Source organism: Triticum urartu, chromosome 3A (genome assembly GCF_056163025.1).
Source record: "Triticum urartu cultivar PI428250 chromosome 3A, HENAU_Tu73, whole genome shotgun sequence".
Taxonomy (NCBI): domain Eukaryota; kingdom Viridiplantae; phylum Streptophyta; class Magnoliopsida; order Poales; family Poaceae; genus Triticum; species Triticum urartu.
In genome coordinates this window covers 2043440-2068777 of record NC_141875.1, presented here as the reverse complement: position 1 = coordinate 2068777, position 25338 = coordinate 2043440, and the positions used below count along the sequence as shown (strand labels likewise).

At 46.9% G+C, this 25338-nt stretch overlaps 2 protein-coding genes and 1 pseudogene across 2 annotated transcripts in view; 2 read left to right on the top strand and 1 right to left on the bottom strand.

Moving 5' to 3' along the window:
* Nucleotides 1-13757: 13757 nt before the first annotated feature.
* The window catches only part of LOC147977533 (coatomer subunit beta'-1-like), a 28631-nt gene continuing 17050 nt past the window's right edge, over nucleotides 13758-25338 (top strand). Inside the window, exons 1-3 of the mRNA XM_087545798.1 lie at nucleotides 13758-13865; nucleotides 15595-15984; nucleotides 16132-16196. Of these exons, the coding sequence (XP_087401924.1) occupies nucleotides 13758-13865; nucleotides 15595-15984; nucleotides 16132-16196 (563 nt within the window). The remainder of the gene's footprint in view (nucleotides 13866-15594; nucleotides 15985-16131; nucleotides 16197-25338) is intronic.
* Nucleotides 14129-15348, top strand: LOC147977535 (cysteine-rich receptor-like protein kinase 26; annotated as a pseudogene).
* On the bottom strand, nucleotides 20252-22033 carry LOC147977534 (uncharacterized). Its single transcript, XM_087545740.1, has 3 exons — nucleotides 21958-22033; nucleotides 21155-21878; nucleotides 20252-20303 (listed from the first exon to the last, which is right to left on the bottom strand). The coding sequence occupies exons 1-3, from the start codon at nucleotides 22031-22033 to the stop codon at nucleotides 20252-20254; spliced, it is 852 nt and encodes a 283-aa protein (XP_087401866.1).

Sequence of the window (25338 nt, the reverse complement as noted above, 5' to 3'; positions counted from 1 at the left end):
ACACAACCAGGATGAAGAGAATTAAACAATATCTTAGCATCACCCTTTAATGAGAACGGAAATATTTTGAGTATATAAAAGTAACGCGATCTCTCATCATTAGTGAACAGGGCGGCTATATCATTTAACTTAGTAAGATGTGCCACAACAGTTTCAGATTCATAGCCATAAAAAGGATCAGATTCAACCAAAGTAATTATATATGGATCAACAGAAAATTCATAATCCTTATCAGGAACATAGATAGGCGAAGTTGCAAAAGCAGGGTTGGGTTTCATTTTATCTCTAAGTGATTCTTTGTTCCATTTAACTAATATCCTCTTGAGCTCATATCTATCTTTGCAAGCTAAAATAACAGCAGAAGATTCCATATCAAAAACATAACCCTCAGGAATAACAGGCATATTTTCATCATCACTTTCAGATTCAATAATTTCCTTTTCTCTAGCCCTAGCAATTTGTTCATCAAGAAATTTACTAAGGGGCACAGTAGTATCAGGCATAGAAGCAGTTTCATCATAAGTATCATGCATAGCAGAAGTGGCATCATCAATAACATGCGACATATCAGAATGAATAGCAGAAGCAGGTTTAGGTGTCGCTAGCTTACTCATAACAGAAGGTGAATCAAGTGCAGAGCTAGATGGCAGTTCCTTACCTCCCCTCGTAGTTGAGGGATAAATTGTTGTCTTAGCGTGTTTCAAGTTCTTCATAGTGTCCAGCAGATATAAATCCCAAGTGACTCAAAGAATAGAGCTATGCTCCCCGGCAACGGCGCCAGAAATTAGTCTTCATAACCCACAAGTGTAGGGGATCGCAACAGCTTTCGAGGGTAGAGTATTCAACCCAAATTTATTGATTCGAGACAAGGGGAGCCAAAGAATATTCTCAAGTATTAGCAGCTAAGTTGTCAATTCAACCACACCTGGAAACTTAGTATCTGCAGCAAAGTGTTTAGTAGCAAAGTAATATGATAGTGGTGGTAACGGTAACAAAAGAGTAATGAAAGCAAAGTAATATTTTTTGTATTTTGTAGTGATTGTAACAGTAGCAACGGGAAAGTAAATAAGCGTAAACCAGTATATGGAAAACTCATAGGCACTGGATCAGTGATGGATAATTATGCCGGATGCGGTTCATCATGTAACAGTCATAACATAGGGTGACACAGAACTAGCTCCAATTCATCAATGTAATGTAGGCATGTATTCCGTATATAGTCATACGTGCTTATGGAAAAGAACTTGCATGACATCTTTTGTCCTACCCTCCCGTGGCAGCGGGGTCCTATTGGAAACTAAGGGATATTAAGGCCTCCTTTTAATAGAGAACCACAACAAAGCATTAGCACATAGTGAATACATGAACTCCTCAAACTATGGTCATCACTGGGAGTGGTCCCGATTATTGTCACTTCAGGGTTGCCGGATCATAACACATAGTAGGTGACTATAGACTTGCAAGATAGGATAAAGAACTCACATATATTCATGAAAACATAATAGGTTCAGATCTGAAATCATGGCACTCGGGCCCTAGTGACAAGCATTAAGCATAGCAAAGTCATAGCAACATCAATCTCAGAACAGAGTGGATACTAGGGATCAAACCCTAACAAAACTAACTCGATTACATGATAAATCTCATCCAACCCATCACCGTCCAGCAAGCCTACGATGGAATTACTCACGCACGGCGGTGAGCATCACGAAACTGGTGATGGAGGATGATTGATGATGACGATGGCGACGAATCCCCCTCTCCGGAGCCCCGAACGGACTCCAGATCAGCCCTCCCGAGAGGTTTAGGGCTTGGCGGCAGCTCCGTATCGTAAAACGTGATGATTTCTTCTCTCTGATTTTTTTTCTCTCCGAAAGCAAATATATACAGTTGGAGTTGGCGTCGGAGGGTCTCCACGGGGCTCACGAGGTAGGGGGGCGCGCCCTAAGTGGGGGGGGGGCCACCCTCATGGACAGGGTGTGGGCCCCCAGGTTTTCATCTTTGGCGAGGATTTTTTATTATTTTTTATAAGACAACCCGTGGAGTTTCAGGTAATTCCAGGAACTTTTGTTTTCTGCACATAAAACAACATCATGGCAATTCTGCTGAAAACAGCGTCAGTTCGGGTTAGTTCCATTCAAATCATGCAAGTTAGAGTCCAAAACAAGGGCAAAAGTGTTGGGAAAAGTAGATACGACGGAGACGTATCAATGCCCGGTGCTGGCAACACCCATGTGTGCCTTCATCTGCGACGTGTCTCCAGGCCTAGCAAGCCTGGTCAGCGCTTCGTCAACTTAATATTCGTCCGTCTAAGCATGTCCGGTGTTGGCAACACCGACGCGTGCCTTCGTCTACAATGTGTCCTTGGGCTTGGCAAGCCCTGTGCGACCCGTCGTCAACACCGACTTCTTCCCGGCGCACCACTACTTCCACACCACTGTGCCTATGACTAACACGGCGCCATCTTGCGCCCGCGGCTCCATGACGATTTCCTCGACACCGGCAACCCCGACTCCACATCGACCAGAACATTTTTCGCATGGCTACCTCGACCACGGATCCATCACCATAGGCTCTCGGCACAAAAGGCTACCGCCTTGCTTGAGCAACCTCGTCGGTTTCCACTCTAGCCTCGACTTCGCGATGCATCGACCGTTACGACTGTGGGGGGTCTCCGTCGGTGTGCCTTCGGATTCTCTACCAGTTTCACCGTCTGCGTCGCTAACGTTGTGACTGCGGGGGGATGTTGAGTATATTGATTAGATTGGAAACATAGGTTAGACTAGGAAATATTCTAGCTTGCCTTGTACTCCAAGTAGATCATGTGTTCCTATATATATGCCCACGAGGCTCAAGCAATACAATAACTATTCCACCAAATCTCTCTCTTCCTTCTGATAGTCTAGTTAAGTTAATTTGATCAACGCCATTCAACCAACTTTATCTAGGAATAAAGTAACCAAAAATGAAGATGGAATAGTTTAAACCGGTACAACCGCTTTGTGTTTAATTAGGAGACGATTTCTCAGAAATAATGTCTCACCACATATTTAATTTATCTAATTGCTAGAGATAAGACTAAGAGATAATTCATTATACATCATATTTTTGTTGTTATCTCTAACTTGGTAAACTTAAGATAAAACTTGTTGGAGTTGTGTCAAATATTGTCTACAAGGTAGGTTAAAATTGTACTCCCAGTTGTATTGTGTTCCAGGGTATGTAGCCGTGTTCTAGTAGGACACCCGTATCTTAGGCCTCTCATATATACTGTGGGTAGACACACGATATAACATACGACAACATAATAGCATAGATGCGCAAGGAAGCTGGCTGCGTGTGCTGGCACCCGGGTGGCCGGTGTGCGGTTTTGTGATGGTGTAACGGGGAGGAGCGCCCGTAGTCAGGCCTCCGTGATGTAGCCATATCGGTGCACCTCGTTAGCAAATCTCGGTGTCGCGTCTCGTGTGATTGCTTAGTCCTCGGTAGATCGACTACATGGCTCGGATTTGTTTTAATAAAACTGTCTTATGAAACACCATACATGTCCATGATTAATTTCAAAAAAGTTATAAAATGCCCATACTTAGTTATTTTAAGCCCAAAATGCCCGCAGTCTAAATCCAGATGAAGCAGAGACATGGTAATAGAGCAGCCGTAGATGGAGTCAATTTGAAAACACGACGTGGAAAATGGTTCTGAACGAAGAGTTCTCTTCCAAGTGGAAAAACGTTGACGGTTCGGACCGTCGGCAAGTGTTACCGGCAGCCTAGCTTGTACCATTACGAAATGGCGCCCGTCCGGCTATTCCTATTTTGCCGGCTGTTTACGAAGACCGCCGCTGGCCAGAACAGAACAATTCCTACCCTGGCAAAACCTTTCTCTTGAAGAAAAGGACAGAGCGAGCGAGCGGAGAAACTAAACGCTGATTAGTTAAACTGCAATTATTCCTCATCTGTGTTTATTTACAAGGCAAACCTTATATTACCTCCATCCTCTTTATTAGCCCCTCTCGTATTTAGGTTTATATTTTGACCATAATCTTAACTAAGAAAAATACAAGTTATACTTCCTTCATAAAGAAATGTAAGAGCGTTTATATCACTACTCAGAGGAGTTTAGCACTACAAGTTTAACATTGGTCAATTCCAACAAACAAGCTGATAGCTTACAAGTCCCTACGGAATGAAATGTCTGGCAGGGACTGACCCATGACGTGAGCGGGATATTACACCATAGGAGGGTGCCTCCCACAGTGTCTTCCGAAAATATCACCTGAGACGCTTTTCTGCTGTCGCTGCTGCCACCACCGGCCCTTTGCTCTGCCAGTACAGAGAGGCATAGTAAAAGGAGGACACGGCTAGGGCACCGAGTACGACGTAGGTGATGATGCTCACTGGGCTGTGTAAGATCATAAGCATTTCTACTCCCTCGAGGGGAGCCGCGTTGGGTTTATATTGATGTTGGCCGAAGCCTTGCCTTTGTGTACAAGGTGAGAGATACAAGAGTTTGAATAGAACAAGAGATAAGGCAAGAGGTTGAGATTACAACGATATATTCTAGCACCCTTCCTTAATCTCAACTATCCTAAATTAAGACTACTCTTGAACTCTTCAAATGGTCTTGCTGGTAATGTCTTTGTAAAGCCATCTGCCACTTGATCCTTGGAGGGGATAAACCATATCTCGAGTTTCTTTGATGCAACTCTTTCTCGCACAAAGTGAAAATCAATTTCTATGTGCTTTGTCCTTGCATGAAACACTGGATTTGCAAACAAATATGTTGCTCCCAAGTTATCACACCATAAACATGAGATACGATTTTTCTTGATCCCCAATTCCTCAAGAAGTGATTCAACCCAAATGATTTCAGCAGTTGCATTTGCCAAAGACTTGTTTTCAGCTTCTATGCTTGACTGTGACACAGTTGCTTGCTTTCTAGCACTCCAAGAAACAAGATTAGACCCAAAGAATACTACAAAACCTCTAGTTGATCTTCTATCATCACTACATCCTGCCCAGTCACTATCAGAGAATGCACTCACAAGAGAGGACTTAGACCGTTTGAAATGAAGTCCTGTTACCATATTATGCTTCACATATCTTACAATTCCTTGACAGCTGACCAATATGCAGAAGTAGGTGCATGTGGATATTGATAAACCTTGTTGACAACAAATGAGAGTTAGATATTGTAATGCTCCCACAGTACTCCTATACCTTGTGCTCTCCTCCTCTTGAAGTGGCTCACTTTCATATGCTGAGAGCTTTTCTGAGGAATACAAAGGTGTAGGCACTGGCTTGCAATTCTTCATTCCCATGCAAGACAGAAGCTCAATAATGTATTTTTCATGATTCAACACAATGCCATCTTGAGTTTTCTTGACTTCAATACCTAGGAAGAAATGCAAATCACCTAGGTCCTTCAAGGCAAACTCTGAGCTCAAATCATGTAGGAGAGCATTAGTAGCATTTTGTGAAGGACTTGCAACTATGATGTCATCAACATATATAAGCACAAAAATGACTACCCTTGCCTTGTTATAAATAAACAAAGATGTACCAGCCTTGGAAGCAATGAATCCAAGATATTTCAAATGTAAGCTCAATCTGGAGTACCATGCTCTGGATGCTTGTTTTAAACCATAGAGTGCTTTTGTCAAGCTTGCAAACATAATGTGGTAGCTTCTTACTCTCATATCCAGGTGGCTGTCTCATAAACATTTCCTCTTCCAGAACGCCATGCAAAAATGCATTCTGTACATCTAGCTGTCCTAGGCTCCATCCCCTGGTTACAGCAATGGCTAACACAAGTCTGATAGTTGCAACTTTCACAACAGGACTAGAGGTATCCTCATAATTAATACCATAACATTGTTAAAAGCCCTTTGCAACTAGACATGCCTTATACCTGCCAATGGAGCCATCTGCCTTCTTTTTAATTCTGTACACCCATTTACAATCAATGATATTTTTACCTTTCTGATTTGGTACAAGATGCTAGGTTTTATTCCTCATAAGTGCGGAATATTCATCATCCATCGCTTTTTTCCATTTAGGATCATCAAGTGCACTGCTCAACGTGGTTGTCTCTCCTGAAATACACAACATTCCGTATGGTATAGTCCCATCTTTTCTTATTTTATGATTTCGTATACCTTTCTGTAGCCGAGTGATAATCCGTGAAGAAGTCGCTAGCTGAACCGGTGGATCACTCGCCACAGAAGATATGGGAGAATCTGCATGTGCTGACGTAGCAGGCGAATATGTCGCCTCATGCAGAAGAGATCATGTGGTCGCTGGTGTGGCTGCCTCCCCTGTACGCACACGGGTGCCAACCGACCGAGCCGGCGTAGCGGATCCGCTGTCCAACCGCGGCTGCAGGCGCACGCTGGGCGAGGGGGATCCTACCCCGCTGCTGGTCCCGCCTGTTGCTGACGTGGTGGTGCGGGAGTGGCCCGACCGTGGGTCGGGGCTGCAGCTGGTGGGAGCGCGATCCGAGGAGGTTCTGCTCACGCGATCCGTGGACTGCACGCGCACAGGAGTATCACGCGCCGCCGGATCACCTTCGTTAGCTGTGCCAGGTTTGTCTTCTTCTCCAGTATGCTATATTTTCAAGATTTTGATCATTTTGAGCACCGTTTTCTCCAGGGACCTGCATGGGCAATAGAGAAGAACTAGTACCAGCAGAGATATCATCACATTGGTTAGTAGTTTAGTACAATCGTCGCCCCCGTGATCAAAAGACCGAAGATGTGGAGGAAGAAGAATAGTTTCCTTGTGGAGAAGTGCACCAGCATTGGGATGAAGAGAGGCAAAGGGAAACACAGACTCATCAAAAACAACATCTCTGGATATGCAGACCCTACTAGTAGGAACATTAAGGCATTTGACCCCTTTATGCATGGGGCTATAGCCTAAAAAAGACACACTTTTTAGAGCGGAAAGCGAGTTTGCGTGTGTTGTAGTCTCTAAGGTTGCGCCAACATGCAGAGCCAAAAATACGAAGATATGTGTAATTGGGTGTGACACCAAGGAGTCGTGTAATGGGTGTTTCAAGTTTGATAAATTTACTTGGAAGCAAATTGATAAGATATGTGGCAGTTAAGAACGCTTCATCGCAAAATTTAAGTGGCAGGGATGCATTTGCTAGCAATGCTAGCCCCATATCAACTATGTGATAGTGCTTTCTTTCAGCAGAATCATGTTGTTGGTGAGCATGAGGGCAAGAGACATGATGTTATATACCAAGCTTTTGGAAGAAAGAGTTTAATTTTTCATACTCACCACCCCAGTTAGTTTGCATAGCAATGATCTTGGAGTTCAGTTTGCATTCAACAAGATTTTGGAAATTGATAAAGACTTGGAATACATCAGACTGTTTCTTCAATAAGTAAATCCATGTAAATTTACTATAGTAATCAATAGAACTTACATAATAGGAAAATCTACCAACTGAAGTAGGAGCTGGCCCCCATACATCTAAAAATATAAGTTGTAGAGGAGCAGTAGACACACTAGTAGAGATGGGGTAAGGTAATTGATGACTTTTTGCTCGTTGACATGGATCAGAAACTGACTCAATACTATTATTATAAGAGAGTTTATTTTTGCTAAGAACATATTTAACTATGACTGAAGATGGAAGACCTAAACGACTATGCCACCTTGATGATGATGGCTTGGTGACAACGTTTGCTTGCTTATTGGACCAGGAAGATGATGATGATATGAGTGGGTAGAGGCCTCCCACGCACCATCCTCTAACAATGATTCTCCTTGTTCTCAAGTGCTTAACCAAGAAAAAATAAGGGTAGAATTCTATAAGAACATTGTTATCAAGAGTGAATCGATGAACGGAAACAAGATTTTGGATGTTTGAGGAACATGCAAGACATCTTTCAAGTGCAAATTTTTCATGGGGTTTTTAACAATTGAACTACCAATGTGTGTGATATTCATACCAGAATCGCTTGCCATGCGAATTTGTTCGCCTCCGTTGTATTTCCTCGGCATCGTCAACTTGCCAAGTTCTCCTGTGATGTGATTTGTTGCTGCACTATCGGCGTACCAGTTGGTGTCCACGCCATAGGACACAACACACGCCTCCTTCTCTTCTTGATCGTATTATTCATAGCGCCACCAACAAACACATGCACCTCCTGGATGATGCTTGTAGCATATCTGATGTCTACGATAGTCATGCTGATGCTCACGCACCTGCTGTTGCTGTTGCTGTTGCTGTCGAGGGCGTCCTCTGAAGCCGCCGCCTCCATTGGCAGGAAAGGGTTGGCGGTCACCACAGTCACCACGGTCGTGCCCCCTTCCTCCTCGCCCACGAGACCTGCCGCTGGACTGGCCACGGCCTCTGTAGACCGCGTTTGCAGATGAATGAAACCCGCCCGAAGACAAGTCGCCTACCATCTCCATCATTTGATCGAAGGCAAAGTTTTGAGCAAAGAGGTCGTCGGTGGTGATAGTGTTCTTGACAGTGCCGATCACCGCCACCACAGAGTTGTAGTCACGGTCCAGACCTGCAAAGGATGTAATCCACCATCTCCAGATCAGAGACCGGACGACCAGCATCAGCTAGTTCATCCCCAAGACTCTTCATCTTCACCATGTATGCCGAGCATGACATGGTGCCCTTCTTGGTGTTGGTGATTGCAATTCTCAGATTGGTAATCTGAGACTGCGATTGTGAGGCGAAGAGATCTGTGACTGTTGTCCAGAGCTTGAAGGTGGAATCCTTCCCAACGACGTGCGCAAGAATCTCTGGAGACATGGAGTTGAGGAGATATGAAAGGACCTACTGATCTTTGGTGATCCAGGGCCCGTACAGAGGGTTTGGCTCTAGCGCAGGGGTCTTGTCCGCCTTTGTGATCTCCACCATCCCGGGCGGAGCGGCGTCAGAGTTGTATAGGAGCCCCGTTACCTGCTCACCTCGTAGGGCTGGGAAAACCTGCATCTTCCAGAGGATGAAGTTCCCTCTTGCAAGCTTCTCAGATGGCGACGAACCGAGGTTGAGGGCGACGCCGGCCAAGGAAGACATGGAGACGATGATGTGTGATCTAGGGTTTTGGTTTGTGGCTAGATGCATGGGAAGAGGTGGCTCTGATGACCATGTAAGATCGTAAGCATTCCTACTCCCTCTAGGGGAGTCGCGTTGGGTTTATATTGATGTTGGCCGAAGCCTTACCTTGGCGTACAAGGTGAGAGACACAAGAGTTTGAATAGAACAAGAGATAAGGAAAGAGTTTGAGATTACAACGATTTATTCTAACAGGCTGATTTGAGTAGGGCCCTTCTTTTGTTTGTGCCGTGCAAGCAATGGCTTTGGCTTGATCTTTGCCATGGTTCAGCTCTGGTAAAGCAATGTAAAGAATCAGCATAGTGGAATTTTAAACAACATAAAAGGCTTGCTATGTTTATAACATATAGTAATAGTTTATAAACAACAACATATAGTAATAGTTTATAAACAACAACACATCATCACAACGGCGCATACTTATAAACAATAACATACCATAACAACAACATATTCTTCAACAAAATTTTCTCAAAACAACAACACATGGTCATATATTTTAAGTTCAAAACTCATGATAAAGCCGGTACCAATCAACACCTCCAAGAAGGGACGTGACGATAGCAACCAAGGTTTTCCCCCGGTATGCGGCGAGGAGAAAGGTTTTCCCACGTCGGTGTCAGACAGGATGGCAGGGATTTCTACCGATCCCAACCATCACCCAGGCACTCTAGAGCACTCCACCATACCGCCCACCACCCCGTGCCAACACGATCTTCAAGCCACCCATGCTGTCTCACCACGGCACCGAGTAGTGGAGCCTGCACAGGAAAGAAGAAGAGTCGGGACGTGAGCCAGCAGCACCCTCGTCATGCAGGAGAGCCCGAACTCCACCATCAACGACGGTAACAGACCAGATGCAACAGCAGGAGCATACCAGGCCCGTGAGCCCACATGCCTGGCCGGGCCCTAAAATGCCCATAAAGCTCACACTGTCGTGCTGTAGAAGGCACGCCTATGGCATCTCCGCCCCCATCCGAGCAATCCCTCCTCTTCACCATGCAATAAGCAGGGAGGCCGCACCGGAGACAGCCGCTAGGATCCAGATGGGCCACTCAGGGCCTAGATCTGGGCCGGGGTGCACTGCCGGCAATCCCCGCGCCACCAAGCCACCCGGCCACCAAGGAAAAGCACCACCACCTCTCTGACCGCCGGCCACCGCCAACAGGTCACTGGACCACAGCCTACTGAGCCGCACCGCCGCCGACCTCCTGCCCCGAGAAGCAGGGTCGCACGCGGGTAAAGAAGACCCCGCCGCTGCCGACGCCACCCTGGTGAGGTCCGGCGGTGCCCGCCGGCAGCGGCGAGGGGCGAGGGGGGAGCGGGGTCCGATGGAATCAAGCAAAGGTCATCACGGAGGCAAGACCGCCAGGACGGCAGGATGGAGGTCATCACGGAGCCCACCGCGGCGTCTCCACCAAAGCCTTTTGCAGACGAAGACTACTTTTGTTAGGATAGCTTGTACTAGTTGTCCCCCAGGTTAGGGTTTAGAGTTTAGGGGTGGGAGGAGGAGGGGGGCGGAGGGAGGTGTGCCGTGCGCCCCCCAGGAGGCTGCACTAGGGCAGGGTTGGGATGGGATGGGCAGGTGATTCGTGGAGATGTCTTGCTGCTCAGCAGTTAGGAACCTTGGCTAGCTCCAAGGTCTCGCCTTCCGAATCTCAAATGTAGCGTGCAACACAACCATTAAAAAAACCATTAGCACACTGGACAATTTGTGAAGTACCAAGCGTGCAAAAACATTACAATGAACTGGGAGGTGGCGCATTAAGAGGAGGCTGCAACCAAACTTTGCTGCGGAGAATCATATCAGCCATCAAGGAAGCATATCGAAGCTAAAACTCCTGCTCACACACAGAAGCAAAACGTCGTCCTCCCTTCCCGGCCCCATGGCCGTCGATTCAAGGTCGGAACACGCGAAGGATGCAGTGGCGACAGGCATTGGTCAAGGTAGGTGTGTGGAGATGGCAAGGACTAGTGGGGAAGAGCGAACGCCGAAGTGTGTAGGGCAAATAAGCCGCGGCGACGTGTCGGGCACGACCAACGCATGTATGGGCGCGAGCTGATCGTGTCAGCCACGCCGGGTCCGCGGCGTAGCTGTGTGTGTGCGCGCGCGCGTGCATGTGGTGCACGGGGGTGTCCGTGTGCGGCTACACCGTGCGTGTGTGTGCATGGGCATTCTGTTGGCGAGCCGTGCGGTCCGATCGGGCGCGATCCACCGTGAGCCGCGCAGCGCGGGCGTGTCAGAGCGAAGAGAGCGCGGGCACGATCGGGGGGCGACTGGAGGCGTGGGTGCGTGCCCGGTGTGCTGGCTCGGGTATAAAGCCGTGCGGTGGCGTTATAACAGAGTGACAAGGTCAAGTTCGTACTCGAGGGAAAGGAAGAGGGCGTTCGTGCGCCGGAAATCTCCTGTGTCCACTGTCTCTTTCGATCCTCTTTTTCCTCCTTCTTCGGGCATTCGAGCGCAGAGAGCGAGTGAGGTGCAACGAAAGATGGAGGTAGAGCTAGGGTTTAGGGTTTTGCAACAACATTTGGTATCAGAGCCACGTGGAGGGAGGAGCTCGCCGTCGATGTCTGCCGGTGGATCCCGTATGCCGGTGGATCAGGCAGCTCGCTACTGTAGCCAGTGTCGATGCTCACCGGTGAGAACTACACCGCTGGGCAATCAAAGTCGAGGCAAATCTCTACGCGGCTGGGCTGTGGGAGGCGGTGGTGGTGCCGGAGGACGCGGCGGCGGCGGTGCTCGTGAAGAAAGACAAGTCGGCGCGGGCTTACCTGCTCGAGGCGCTCGCAGAGGACCTGCTGCTGTAGGTGGCGTCCAAGAAGACGGAGGCGGAGGTCTGGGCCAGCCTTAAGGTGCGGTTCGTCGGCACGGATCGGTTTCGGGCGGCGCGACTGGGCACTCTCCGCGGCGAGTTTGAGCTGCTGCGCATGGCAGAGGGTGACTCGCTGGACGCGTTCGCCGGCAAGCTCGGTGGCATGACGGCGTGCTTCACGAGGCTTGGAACGATGCTGGAAGATGCGGCGTTGGTGAAGAAGCTGCGTGACTCCGTGCCGGACCGCATGTACGCGGCGGTGGGGATTGAGCAGTTCTTCGACGTGAGCACCATGGCGTTCGAGGAGGCCCTGGGTCGCCTGAAGGCCTTCGACAAGCGGCTACGGCAACCTGGGTAGGCAGGCGGCGAGCGAGATGAGGGCCAGCTCATGTACACGGCGGCACAGTGGCCGGGGCGGGAGCGGCAGCATGGCAGGGCTCGGGACGACGACAACGGGCGAAGCGTGGCGTCGGGCAATGGCAGAAACAGGCGCGGGCACTGCTACAAATGCGGCGAGGACGGCCACTTCAAGAGGGAGTGGCCACTGCTGCGCAAGGAGTCGGCGGCCGGGCGTGCGCTGCTGGCGGACGACGTCGTCGTGGAAGACAGCCTGCTCTGAGCCGCGGCTTAGAGGGTGAACTGTAGGGCAAATAAGCCGCGGCGACGTGTCAGGCACGACCAGCGCGTGTATGGGTGCGAGCTGATCGTGTCGGGTGCGCCGGGTCCGCGGTGTAGGTGTGCCTGTGTGCGTGCGTGTGGTGCATGGGGATGTCTGTGAGCGGCTACACCATGCGTGTGTGTGCGTGGGTGTTCTGTTGGTGAGCCGTGCGGCCCGATCAGGTGCGATCCGTTGGCGCTCACAGCGAGTCACGCGCGGGCACGATCGGTGGGCGAGTGGAGGCGTGGGTGCGTGCCTGGTGTGCTGGCTCGGGGTATAAAGTCGCGCGGTGACGTTGTAACAGAGTGACAAGGTCTAGTTCGTGCTTGAGGGAAAGGAAGAGGGCGTTCGTGCGCCGGAAATTTCCTGTGTCCACCATCTCCTCCGATCCTCTTCTTCCTCCTCCTTCTGTCGTTCAAACGCAGAGAGCGAGCGAGGTGCAACGAGAGAGAGAGAGGTAGAGCTAGGGTTTAGGGTTTTGCAACGACAAAGTGGAGACAGTCATCCCTTGCGCGCCTCTTCCACACCACAGCTCCTGATTCGCCGTCGAGGACTCTTCAAGGCGGGTGGTCGTGCAAGACCGAATCGGCTAACGGCGCCGATGCATAGACGAAGGAGGCAGAGGCGGCCTTGTACCGGTAGATGGCGACGGGGGCAGACAGCCGGAGTTTGCGGGGGTCGGTGGAGAGAGCAGGCGGCGGAGAGGATATGGAGAGAAGTCAGAGACGGGCGAGAGAAAACCAGGCGTCTCACCGATCGGGGACGGAGCAACCAACCATGAAAGCTATGTGGCTCGGTGCTATGAGAAATCCCACAAATGCCCTCGGCGGAGTATGGAAACCATGTGCGGGGTATGCAAAGTGGAACGTTTTCCTTCCTTCCTTCCTTCCACTTGCATTTTGCTCTTCGTTTTTTTTTATCTTCCTTCCACTTCTGTATTGTTGAGCGCTCATACTTCCCCGCTGCATGTCCTCCCCTGCGTCAGTGGCTCGATTGGTATACTGGTTCGTCAGAAACTATTCCCCTTTATATTTTTTCTTTTATGGATCTTGTTTGTGCAAAGCTCGATTGGTATACTGGCGGAGAACCATGAAAGAGCCGACCAGTTAAACTGCTCATCTGTACTAACGCTTATTATCTTATCTATATAAACATGCAGCTGGTTCTTTAGTTTTACATCCCGGGGAAGCAATACCATGGCGGATGGACCAAGCCGTGTGCCACTCCATTCATGGGAAAGTATGACAAACAATTTCTCTGAAGACCGTGTACTTGGTAGCGGTACATACGGAAAAGTTTATCTGGTATCATTAATCATTCACAATTTCGTACTCCCTCCATCCGAAAATAAGTGTCGCCAAGGGATTATATGCTTTGAAATGGTGAAAAAAAATCGTCATTCATTGCACTCTTTATTTCATTACTGTGGTTCGATTTAGGCGTACGCCAAGATCCATGGCACCGTTTTCTCATATTTGATCTAGCACACTGCTATTTAGTTTTCTATATCAATCTTGTTGAGGAACAACTTGCATATAATTTTCCAAATATCTATGCCTATTCAAGAATGAGTATATTCAGTAATATCTTCTGCTTTATAAATGTCAACTATATCCCTACAAACAGAAAACTAAACCGTATGTGTCCAATAGGGGAAGCGGGAAGATGGGCAAAAAATTGCTGTGAAGATTCTTCATGGCATGGTAGAACATGGCGATGAGAAATTTGAAAAGGAGTTCTACAATCTTGCAAATCTTCAACACCAGAACATTGGGCGGTTAATTGGTTATTGCCATGAAACCCGACGAGAATTCTTGCCGTACAACGAAACAATGGTTCTTGCTGATGTCACAAAAAAAGCGCTTTGCTTTGAGTTTATGTAAAATGGAAGCCTTAACAGCTATCTTTTTGGTAAATCTATGATGATGCTTCATTTTCTATAGGTTGCCATTATATATATGTGTGTGTGTTTCAAGAATTATAATATTGTGTTTATTTCTATAGAGGAATGTAATGGACATAGTTGGTGCCAGCGCTACGGTATAATCAAGGGTATTTGCAATGGTTTGAAGTACCTTCATGAGGAACTAAAGCCTCCTATTTTTCATTTGGATCTAAAACCAGCCAACATAGCTGGACAAGAACATGATCCCGAAAATCGCAGATTTCGGATTGTCCAGATTCTTCAAGGAAAAAAATCCCACATCACCAATAGCCCTATAGGAACACTGTAAGCTTATTCTTCATGTCAAATGGTTTGTTTTTTCAACCAGACAACTCATATTTGCAATGTGCACATGATGTCTCTGACATATGCGTTGTGTCGTGCTTGCAGTGGGTACTTACCACCAGAGTTTATAAGTGAGAACATAATCTCAAATAAGCTGGATATATTCAGCTTAGGTGTTGTGATCATAAAGATAATGGCAGGACCCGAAGACTACACCAAAAGTGCTGAAATGCTGTCCGAGCAATTTATTAAAATTGTAAGAAGTGCCTTTTATTGGTATCAGTTGAACATTCTCACTAATAGTGCTCTGTTTTTACACTACCATACTTTTTGTTCTCAATATCCATGTACATAAGAACTGGAGGACTAGGATACAAGCAGCGTCAGAGGATTTGTTGGAGTCGTATTCTGAACAAGTAAAGATATGTATGGAAATTGCTTTAAGTTGTGTGGAGGCCGATCGACGGAAAAGGCCTACTATAGGGGATATTGTTAATATGCTAAATGAGACAGAGACAGTAGAAAATGATCAAGAGGCAGTAATTGACCAGGTGTGATCAACAATACCACAATCTATTTTTCTAGTATGATCTTAGTCTTTTTTTCTTGTTTTCCTATTCTACAAAAAAAGGCCAAGCTTGTACGTATATTACTGATTCTTACGACCTGAAAATATTATGGCAATGGATATTAATTTTCTTAAGTTTGATCCTAGTATAGACGGGTGGGATGATGCACCCGGTCAGTCATTGGGTCAAAGCCCTGCTATTGTTTTAACCTTGTGGCTTTCTTCTTGCATGCAGATGAACTCTTGCATGGTCAAGGACACTGACCTGATAGATGTCCATCCCCTCCGGCTCGACTTCTCTTTCCGACCGAACAAGTTGATCTCCTGCCAATTTCACGTAACTAACAACATGGATGATTGGCTTGTGTCCGTTAAGTGTGTCCCAAAACACAAGGTGGCAAACCGTTATTATACTAATCGGACGGACATCATCGGTATTGTGCCACCAAGGTCCACACACACCTTCATTTTAACGATGAAAGAAGCACAGCAGCCGCCGGCCAACATGGATGTGCTTGACGTAGTCGTAGAGACTTACGCAAGCAAAGAAAACAGCCGTGCATGTCATCGTGATGTAACCCTAATGGCCGTCTGTGCAACAACGTGCGAGACGAAGATATCTGAGGTTAGTTGTTGGTCTTGGAGGGTTTGAAGTTTGAACGTGATCAAGTAGACGCTAGCTAGGATATACTCTGATACTTTTTCACGTATATTTTACCTTCTGTTTTCAGCCTCATATGGCGCATGTTTTGATCAACTATGCTTACTTCAGGTCATACTTCGTGATGGCGATTACGGTGTACTAAAGTCGATGGATGTGCACCCTACGGAGCCTTGGTGAGTTCAAGCTTCCAGCGGTATTGTTTGTTTGCTTTGGGTACAAACTGACGTGCACTTAAGCACTTCAGAAACCAAACCTTTGCCCTGGATCTTCTATCTTCTATTCTTAAATAGCTACAGCCCACTACCCAATTTTTCTCTCCATGCAACAATGCCACATCACCAAGTCAGTCATGCATGTAGTCATAAGTTACTTTCTCCATTAATCTCTTCATGCAAAACATACTCTCATGCATAATTTTTTTTCTAGGTAATTAAGTCATATAAGACATTTTTATATTTGTTTTTGCATTAATATTTGTTTGCTACCATTTATTCATATATTTTTAACAAGTTTCCTGCAGCAACACGCGGGGCATCGTTTAGTTATAGATAAAGCAACCAACAAAAGATCCATACAAGAAGTACAAAGATAAAGGAAGTTTGGGGACACAAGCAAACAGACCTCGACAAGGGTAGCATCAGGCTCATTACAAATGACGAAGACAGACGGTTCCCTCAAAAAAAAATGACAAAGACAGACGGGGAACAATCCTGCAGCATGGTGTGGCCAAACCAGCTGTCAAGCTAGAAGAGGGGCGCGGTGCCCTGACCAACCTCATGTCGGGCTTCCTCCCGAATGATGTGCTTAATACTTTGGATCGACCGCTAGAATAGGGACCCCTCCTTCAGAGAGCACGCGAGAAGAAGATGACCATGAACGTATTTTGCTTTGATTGGATCAAGGCAAAGGCCCACCTCACCCGAAGGATCCTCCAGACCCATTTTCAGAGTATAGCCAAATTGATGCCCGGCGATGCCAATAATCCCTACAAATACCTTCGTCTGTATGGTGGCAAAACTACACCTATTTAACCATGCGGTACCTTTGTTTCTCATCAATACCCTGCCAGAATAAGCGATAAACCTCCTTGTCCATCTCCGCATGGATCGCTTCTAGGAAAAAGTACAAACCCATAAGTAACATGGGTAGGCTAGAGAGACAAGAGATAATTAGGATATTAGCGCCTTTGGAACTGGCCCGCCAGGGCTCCATATGGGACATAACCTGCTCTACTAGTAGTCCTAAGTCCCTAATTAGGATCTGCGAGTCACTCACCGGACAGCCTAGGTACGTAATTGGGAAGGTCGGGGAGCCGACAACGCAGGTTGTTCCCAATGCACTACTGCTCGTCTCGCAAGTACCCCAGAACATCGTGAACATTGTGTCATCTGCATACTAGAGGTGGGTGAGACCACCTCCAACGATCAAGTGATCCACCAGCCCATGGATGTGGCCAGCCGCTTTGGCCTTATCAAAGATATATGCGGCGACATCAATGATGTGGTTAAATAGGAGCAAAGTGAGCGGATCTCCCTGGCGCACACAGTGTGAGGATTTGAAGTAAGTGATGGGGATCGTTGCATGGAAAACAAAAAGTTTTTCTATGAAACACCCAAGATCTATTCTATAGAGATATTGGCAACGAGAGGGGAGTGTGTCTACGTACCCTATTAGACGGAAAGCTTTAACGATCTAGAGATCGTGGTTGGCGTAGTCGTACTCCCTTGGTGATCTGATCCGATCCAGTGCCGAATGGGTGGCACCTCCGAGATGTGCACAAATATGGCTCTCTTACGTATCCGCCTCCTTGATCCAGCAAGGGAGGAGGAGAGGTAGATGGGATCTAGGCCAGCACAATGGCGTGGTGGTAGTGGTGTCAGCAGAACAGCAGCAGGGCTTCGCCAAGTGTGTGCATGAAGGAGATGGAAGGAGTTGGGAGAGGTGGCGGCCATGGGTGGAAGGGTGCAGCCCTCCTTGTACCTCCCCACTATATATAAGGGTGAGGGAGGGGCGGCCAGCCATGGACCATCCTCCAAGGAAGGGGCAGCAGCCATAAGGGGAGGCTTGCCTCCAAAGCCATGTGGGGCACCTCCACCCCTTGTGTTGTAGGGTGGAACCCTAGATGGAGATCTTTCACGAATTGGAGGGGAAATCCCCAAGAACACGAATAACATGAAGAATACAAGAGCGGGGAAACACTCAAATTGACTAGATCCAATCACACAAAGAGAGATACAAGGGTCCAAATCCAACACAAGAAGATACAAGAGGTAACTAGTTCATCCCAATCCTATGAGGAGAGAGGTCTTGATGATCCAATGATGGGGATCCTTCCCTAGATGGGGTCTTGATATCCACAAGAGGATCTTCTCCCTTAGGAGGACATGATCTCCAAGGGCAGGAAGATGAGAAAAACTCTCTCAATATCTCACATATACTTTGCTATCCCTATAAATGACTAGGGGAGGGGTACTTATAGTCTAGGGACGAAATAATGGAGAAAAGGGGTACAAGGGTCATTTTAACCCAATATGCACGCAGGCATCGTCGGAGGGGTCCGGGCACCCTGTGGTCCCTAGGATGAGGAGGCCGGGCACCCGGGGTAGCGCCAGGTGAGTGTGTGGGCACCCGAGGGGTCGGGGTGCTGGCACCCGGGGATGCGGGCACCCGGTGTTGAAATCCCGGGCACCCGGGGTGCTCAGGGGCCGCACCCTTTGGGGGCCGGGGGTCCGGGCACCCGGGGCATAGGAGACCGGGCACCCGGGGTGGTCCGAGGTCTCCGGTGCTTCGCGTCTTGGGGTCCCTCTTCCTCCTCCTTCTCCCTTATTGGATGGTGTACATGTTCTCTTGCGCTTGAACTCCTCCTCATCGACGATGAAGCTTCGGTAATACCTATGCATGCACACGAGAGGAATGTCAAGTAGTATACCATCCTCGAAGGGGTCAAGTGAACACGTGTAAAGGAGATGATTAACCTTTATGTATGTGCAGTAGATGTCGCACGTGTCACTTGCCGAACGGACTCTTGACATGGTGATGTTCGTAGGATGCTCTGCATCATCCCCTCCCCCTTGGGAAAGATCCGACCTCGGATCGAAAACCAAATCACCATGGGAAAGAGATGGCGTCGCCTTGTAGGAGTGAACGTTCACCAAGTACTCATTGTCTTGAAACTCAAAGTTGGCACTCTCCAATGTCGCACCGGCTCGTGATTCCTTCAAAATGAGCAAGAACAACTAACACTTGGAAAAACAAATGTGGTTAGCGTTAGTGCAAAACCAAGCATTCAAGTGGTGATTCACCGAACAAGTGTTGTCATCATGCATATCAAGTGGTGTGACAAGGGATTGTGACATGTCATGTAAGCACATAAATTGAGCAAAATCAAGGACATCATGGAAGCAAGCATGCAAAGGTGAGGTAAAGGTGTTAATATGCGGGACAAGTAAACGAGCATCTACCTCAATGTCATAGCAAGCATGCATGAGACTCTCAATGAACGGTCTATGGTAGGCATAAGAGTCATTCACAACACCAAATGAACTGCAATGTCTAAACACATGGGGTAAGTGCAAGACAATCCGAGCATAATGTGCACATGGTATAGTGAAAATAGTGTGGCACTCAACACAATGGAAAGAGCAATTGTTCATCATGTGTGAGGCAATCAAGTCAAGCAAGTGACAAGCAATGGGACATGGCATATGTGAAGTAATGACATTGTTGCAACCAAACATATGATAGCAGTAAGTAATCCAAGAATTGGATGCAACATGAGAAAGCATAGAAATCAAGTCGTGCAAACTAGTGGAGCGAAGATGCAACACACTAGAGGAAATAATGGCAATCATGTCATGTGAGCAAATACTAGGCATAGGCAATGCACATGGCATATCACAAGCACGAGTACAAAGCAATATATCATCATAGGAATGGATCACAAAGGAAACATGGCAAGAACAAGCAATATCTCCACCAAGCTTGCAAATACACATACAAGTAGTAGAATCAATCATCATGCGTAATGCAAAGCATGGGTCACAAATGCATGGCAAATGTAAAGAAATGAGCATATCATGCAAAGTGAACATGGCAATATGGGCATAAAGTGAGAAGTGGTATATAACCCATAACCAAGTGAGGGCCATGTAGAACAAATGCGCGAAGTCTTTGTGCGAAGAGAGCGGTGGTAAGAACAATCCACGGTATCCCAAATCATCATTGCTCTCTAAGCTCGTTTCGTCAACTCGTGGGATTGCGGGGTTGACGATGTAGAATGTGTACCTACACAAAAGAGACACAAACCAAAGAACTTGTGTGTGTGGTAAATGTATACATCATCCATCATGATGTGTATGTGCATGTGTGACTTAGCACAAAATAAGCATCTGTCAAAGAAATTGGAAACCTGGTATATGAACATGTCATCCATCATGAAAGAATAGTTGTTATGTATGACACGATGGGGACACAAGTTGAGAGTGCAAGTATATGGCACATCACTAGGATGTTTATTCATGGGGAGCATATGGTGCACACAAGTAGTGAGATCATGCAATGAATAGGATGGATCAAAATCTCCTAACATGTATGAGGAAACTATGGGGGTCTCCTCATGAGCATTAGTGGAAACAACACATGGAGAATATTGACAACATCCAAAAAAATGCATATTTGGAACAATGTGATCATGGCATGGCATAGTAGATGAATTGCGCAAATCATGTAAAGGAAGCATGGCAATGTCATCGCATGAAAAACAAAAGCCAATGACCATCATCTCGTCATCTATGCCATAAGTGCAAATGAGATTTATTTTAATGGCGGAAGCATAGTTACTATGTTGAGATTGAAATGATGCAATATGGGAGATCTCACTCATAGCATATGACAAGTTCAATGGATTGTCAAACATGATGTGACCTAGAGAATTGTCACAAGAAATCCTATGTAACATGGCATCACAACTAATAGAGTCCACATGGCAACCATCAAACTCATCATAAATGGGTAAATCAACGCATGTGGAAGTCGAACTAGCATGAAGCATGCCAGTAGGCGGATCAACATCATGCAAGCAATCAATGTCAAGAATGTCCACTAGTGGGACTAGAGCATCACCTTCACCCATGTTACCTTTTCATTCCACTCAAGTGGTGTACTTGAGGTGGCAAAGACCAAATGGTGGTCATCATCCTCAACTTGATGGAACCATGTGGGGGGTGTATCGTAATCCACCATGGCCATCGTCTTGTCCAAAAGAAGGACGAAGTCGTCCCGAATCGGTGCATCATCATATATGGGACCTATCACCAAATGAGAAGACACAATAGAGGTAGAGGTTAAGTTGTTAGAAATCAAAATGGCCTCACGTGCCCTATCAACTTCCTCACTCTCTCTATGTGGTGGTGGCTCAATCACTACCTCAAGGTAGGTGCACTCAATGTCACATATGGTGGAGTCACTCAAATCACTCAAGTGGTGGTGTTGGTGGCTCGCCTCGCATGTGAATTGGGGCAGCTCATCATATATGGAGCTAGTGGTGAAGTCACTCTCACTCTCAATATGGTGGCACAAGTCACTCAACTCATCATACGTCACCGTGGTCGAAGGGAAAATCTCATGCTCAACCATCTCGTCGTCGTCGCCGTGGATGAAGGCCGAAGATGGCCCCTCATCGCTCTCCTCCATGACCGACGGGAAAATCACATGCTCGATCATCTCATCACCGTCACCGTGGATGAAGGCCGATGTAGCCGTACTCGTCAGAGGTAGGCGAAGATGTCGTACGTCCAAAGGCGAAGATGCCTTGATAACACTAGGCGAAGATGCCGAAGTGGCGGTAGTAGTCGTAGCTCAGTCTTGTTGGTGCTCGTGTCGCGGTCTTCTCTTGTGTTCATGAAGGTTTTCTTGATGGTGCCGTGTGGTACTTGCATCTTGTAGCTGCTCTGAAGGTGTGCGACTTGAGCATCTCCGCCGAGAAGATGACGAAGGGGAAGAAGACTTGCATTTGGCCACCAAGTCTCATACTTGATGCATTTGTTCGGCCAACTTGGTGTCTATGTAGTCCCTTTTACGTGCTTCGTTTGGCGAATGTTGATGGCGAGTCACTCAATGCCTTGCATTGCTCGTTGTAGTCCTAAGGTGGACATTTTGGTGATGTAGTTGTTAGCACCGTCATTGTCGTGGAAGACCGGAGATGAAATTCCCTGCCTATCCATCACAAGACTCGAGCAAATCTGAATGGAAGAAAGGAAAGAACTAGACCAAATGTACCTTTCGAATGTTGAAGATGGATCAATGATCACTTAATAATGTATCAAGGAAATAGCACAATTGGTACCGGATCTTGTCAATTCTCACACCTAAACAAGTACGGCTTATGGTGGAGCTCGGTGAGGATACTGGCACAAATTTTTTATGAGAAATATTAGCAAGAGTCAATAATGTTGGAAAAGATTCACAAATTCGCAAGTGAAACAAGTAGACCAATAGCAATATGTGGCACACGGAAACACACACACGGATAGATATTATGGGGTCGTGCAACCAAGGAATGAGCACAAAATGTGGAATCCACGGAAAACGCTCATGTTGCACAACTCAAAAGAGACGCTAGCACGATTGCTCAATAGGCGGATACGACACTTGTGCACAACCTATAAGATGCAAAATGTATGAGCCTTCTATCCCAAGTATGCTATGTGTATCATGTTCCCAATGTTCTTCTCAAGGTGATCCAAGATGATCGGATATGACAATCTTATGTGGAATTTGGTATGATGCTATGGCTCTTGCTCACAAGCTTCTTTGCTCTCTTTTTGCTTAAAAGCTTACTCTTTTGTTTTTTTTGTATGGCCACTTATGCGAAATGCACAAACCAAGATAGCAATTGTGTATATGCGGGAACAATCTTGTGACACAAGGAATGATATGTGTTGGGGAACGTAGTAATTTCAAAAAAATTCCTACGCACACGCAAGATCATGGTGATGCATAGCAACGAGAGGAGAGAGTGTGATCTACGTACCCTTGTAGACCGACAGCGGAAGCGTTAGCACAACGTGGTTGACGTAGTCGTACGTCTTCACGGCCCGATCGATCAAGCACCGAAACTACGACACCTCCGAGTTTTAGCACATGTTCAGCTTGATGACGATCCCCGGACTTCGATCCAGCAAAGTGTCGGGGAAGAGTTCCATCAGCACGACGGCGTCGTGACGATCTTGATGTACTACCATCGTAGGGCTTCACCTAGGCACCGCTACAATATTATCGAGGATTATGGTGGAAGGGGGCACCGCACACGGCTAAGAATATGATCACGTGGATCAACTTGTCTCTAGGGGTGCCCCCTGCCCCCGTATATAAAGGAGCAAGGGGAGGAGGCCGGCCGGCCCTATAGGCGCGCCAAGGAGGAGGAGGGGGAAGGAAGTGGGGAAGGAGAAGGAAAGGGGGGCGCCGCCCCCCCTCTCCTTGTCCAATTCGGAATAGGGGGGGAGGAGGCGCGCGGCCCACCCTTGCTGCCCCTCTGTCTCTCCACTAAGGCCCGTATGGCCCATTACTTCTCCCGGTAGGGTTCCGGTAACCCTCCGGCTCTCCGATTTTCTCCGAAATCACCCGGAACACTTCCGGTGTCCGAATATAGCCGTCCAATATATCAATCTTTATGTCTCGACCATTTCGAGACTCCTCGTTATGTCATTGATCACATCCGGGACTCTGAACTAACTTCGGTACATCAAAACTCATAAACTCATAATATAACTGTCATCGAAACCTTAAGCGTGCGGACCCTATGGGTTCGAGAACAATGTAGACATGACCGAGACACGTCTCCAGTCAATAACCAATAGCGGAACCTGGATGCTCATATTTGGCTCCTACATATTCTACAAAGATCTTTATCGGTCAGACCGCATAACAACATACGTTGTTCCCTTTGTCATCGGTATGTTACTTGCCCAAGATTCGATCGTCGGTATCTCAATACGTAGTTCAATCTCGTTACCGGCAAGTCTCTTTACTCGTTTCGTGATACATCATCTCGCAACTAACTCATTAGTTGCAATGCTTGCAAGGCTTATGTGATGTGCGTTACCGAGAGGGCCCAGAGATACCTCTCCGACAATCGGAGTGACAAATCCTAATCTCGAAATACGCCAACCCAACATGTACCTTTGGAGACACCTGTAGAGCTCCTTTATAATCACCCAGTTACGTTGTGACGTTTGGTAGCACACAAAGTGTTCCTCCGGCAAACGGGAGTTGCATAATCTCATAGTCATAGGAACATGTATAAGTCATGAAGAAAGCAATAGCAACATACTAAACGATCGGGTGCTAAGCTAATGGAATGGGTCATGTCAATCACATCATTCTCCTAATAATGTGATCCCGTTAATCAAATGACAACACATGTCTATGGTTAGGAAACATAACCATCTTTGATTAATGAGCTAGTCAAGTAGAGGCATACTAGTGACGTTTGGTTTGTCTATGTATTCACACAAGTATTATGTTTTCGGATAATACAATTCTAGCATGAATAATAAACATTTATCATGATATAAGGAAATAAAAATAATAACATTATTATTGCCTCTAGGGCATATTTCCTTCAATATGATGATACCAAGATGATCGGATCACTAATGTGCACATGTAACGTTGCCAACAATACTTAAATGGCTAGTCTCGATAGGCAAGTGACACAAAATGGGCTAAGGGGTTAACAATGTAAAGGCAAGAATGTACAATGATGGGATACCACGATACCAAGATGATATAGAGGTTATTGTTCTTGCTTACGGTTAGGGTGTCAAATTGGTGAAGTGGTCGATGTCGAGTCCTTGTCGAAGGTGAGCGGCGGTGTTGTCGATGTCAAACTGTTCCTAGGTAGCCGAAACAACCTAGGAAACGGGAAAAACTGCAAACTCAAAATCTCAAAGGAGAATTTCAAATGGTGGTAGCGGAAAGCGTAGGTGGTTCCGGAGTTAGCAATGCGGGAGTGGTGGTGGTGGTTGATGACGAAGCGACAATCACTAAGTAGCCAAAACACCTTAGGAGACTCAAGTAACCCCTCAAGCAACCACAAATGCTATATGGAACTAAAAGGGTTAGGTTGCGGAAAGCTATGGTGGTTTTGCGGATGATATAGTGGATGGCCGAGGCAAAGAAGCCAAAATGCCAAAATTTTGATGAAGTCAAATGGTGTTGGAACCTATCCAGATGGATGGGGGATGTCAATAGCTACTCAACGAGCCAAAGAACGTCAAAATCGGACTCCGGGGGTGAAAATTATGGCCGAAACGG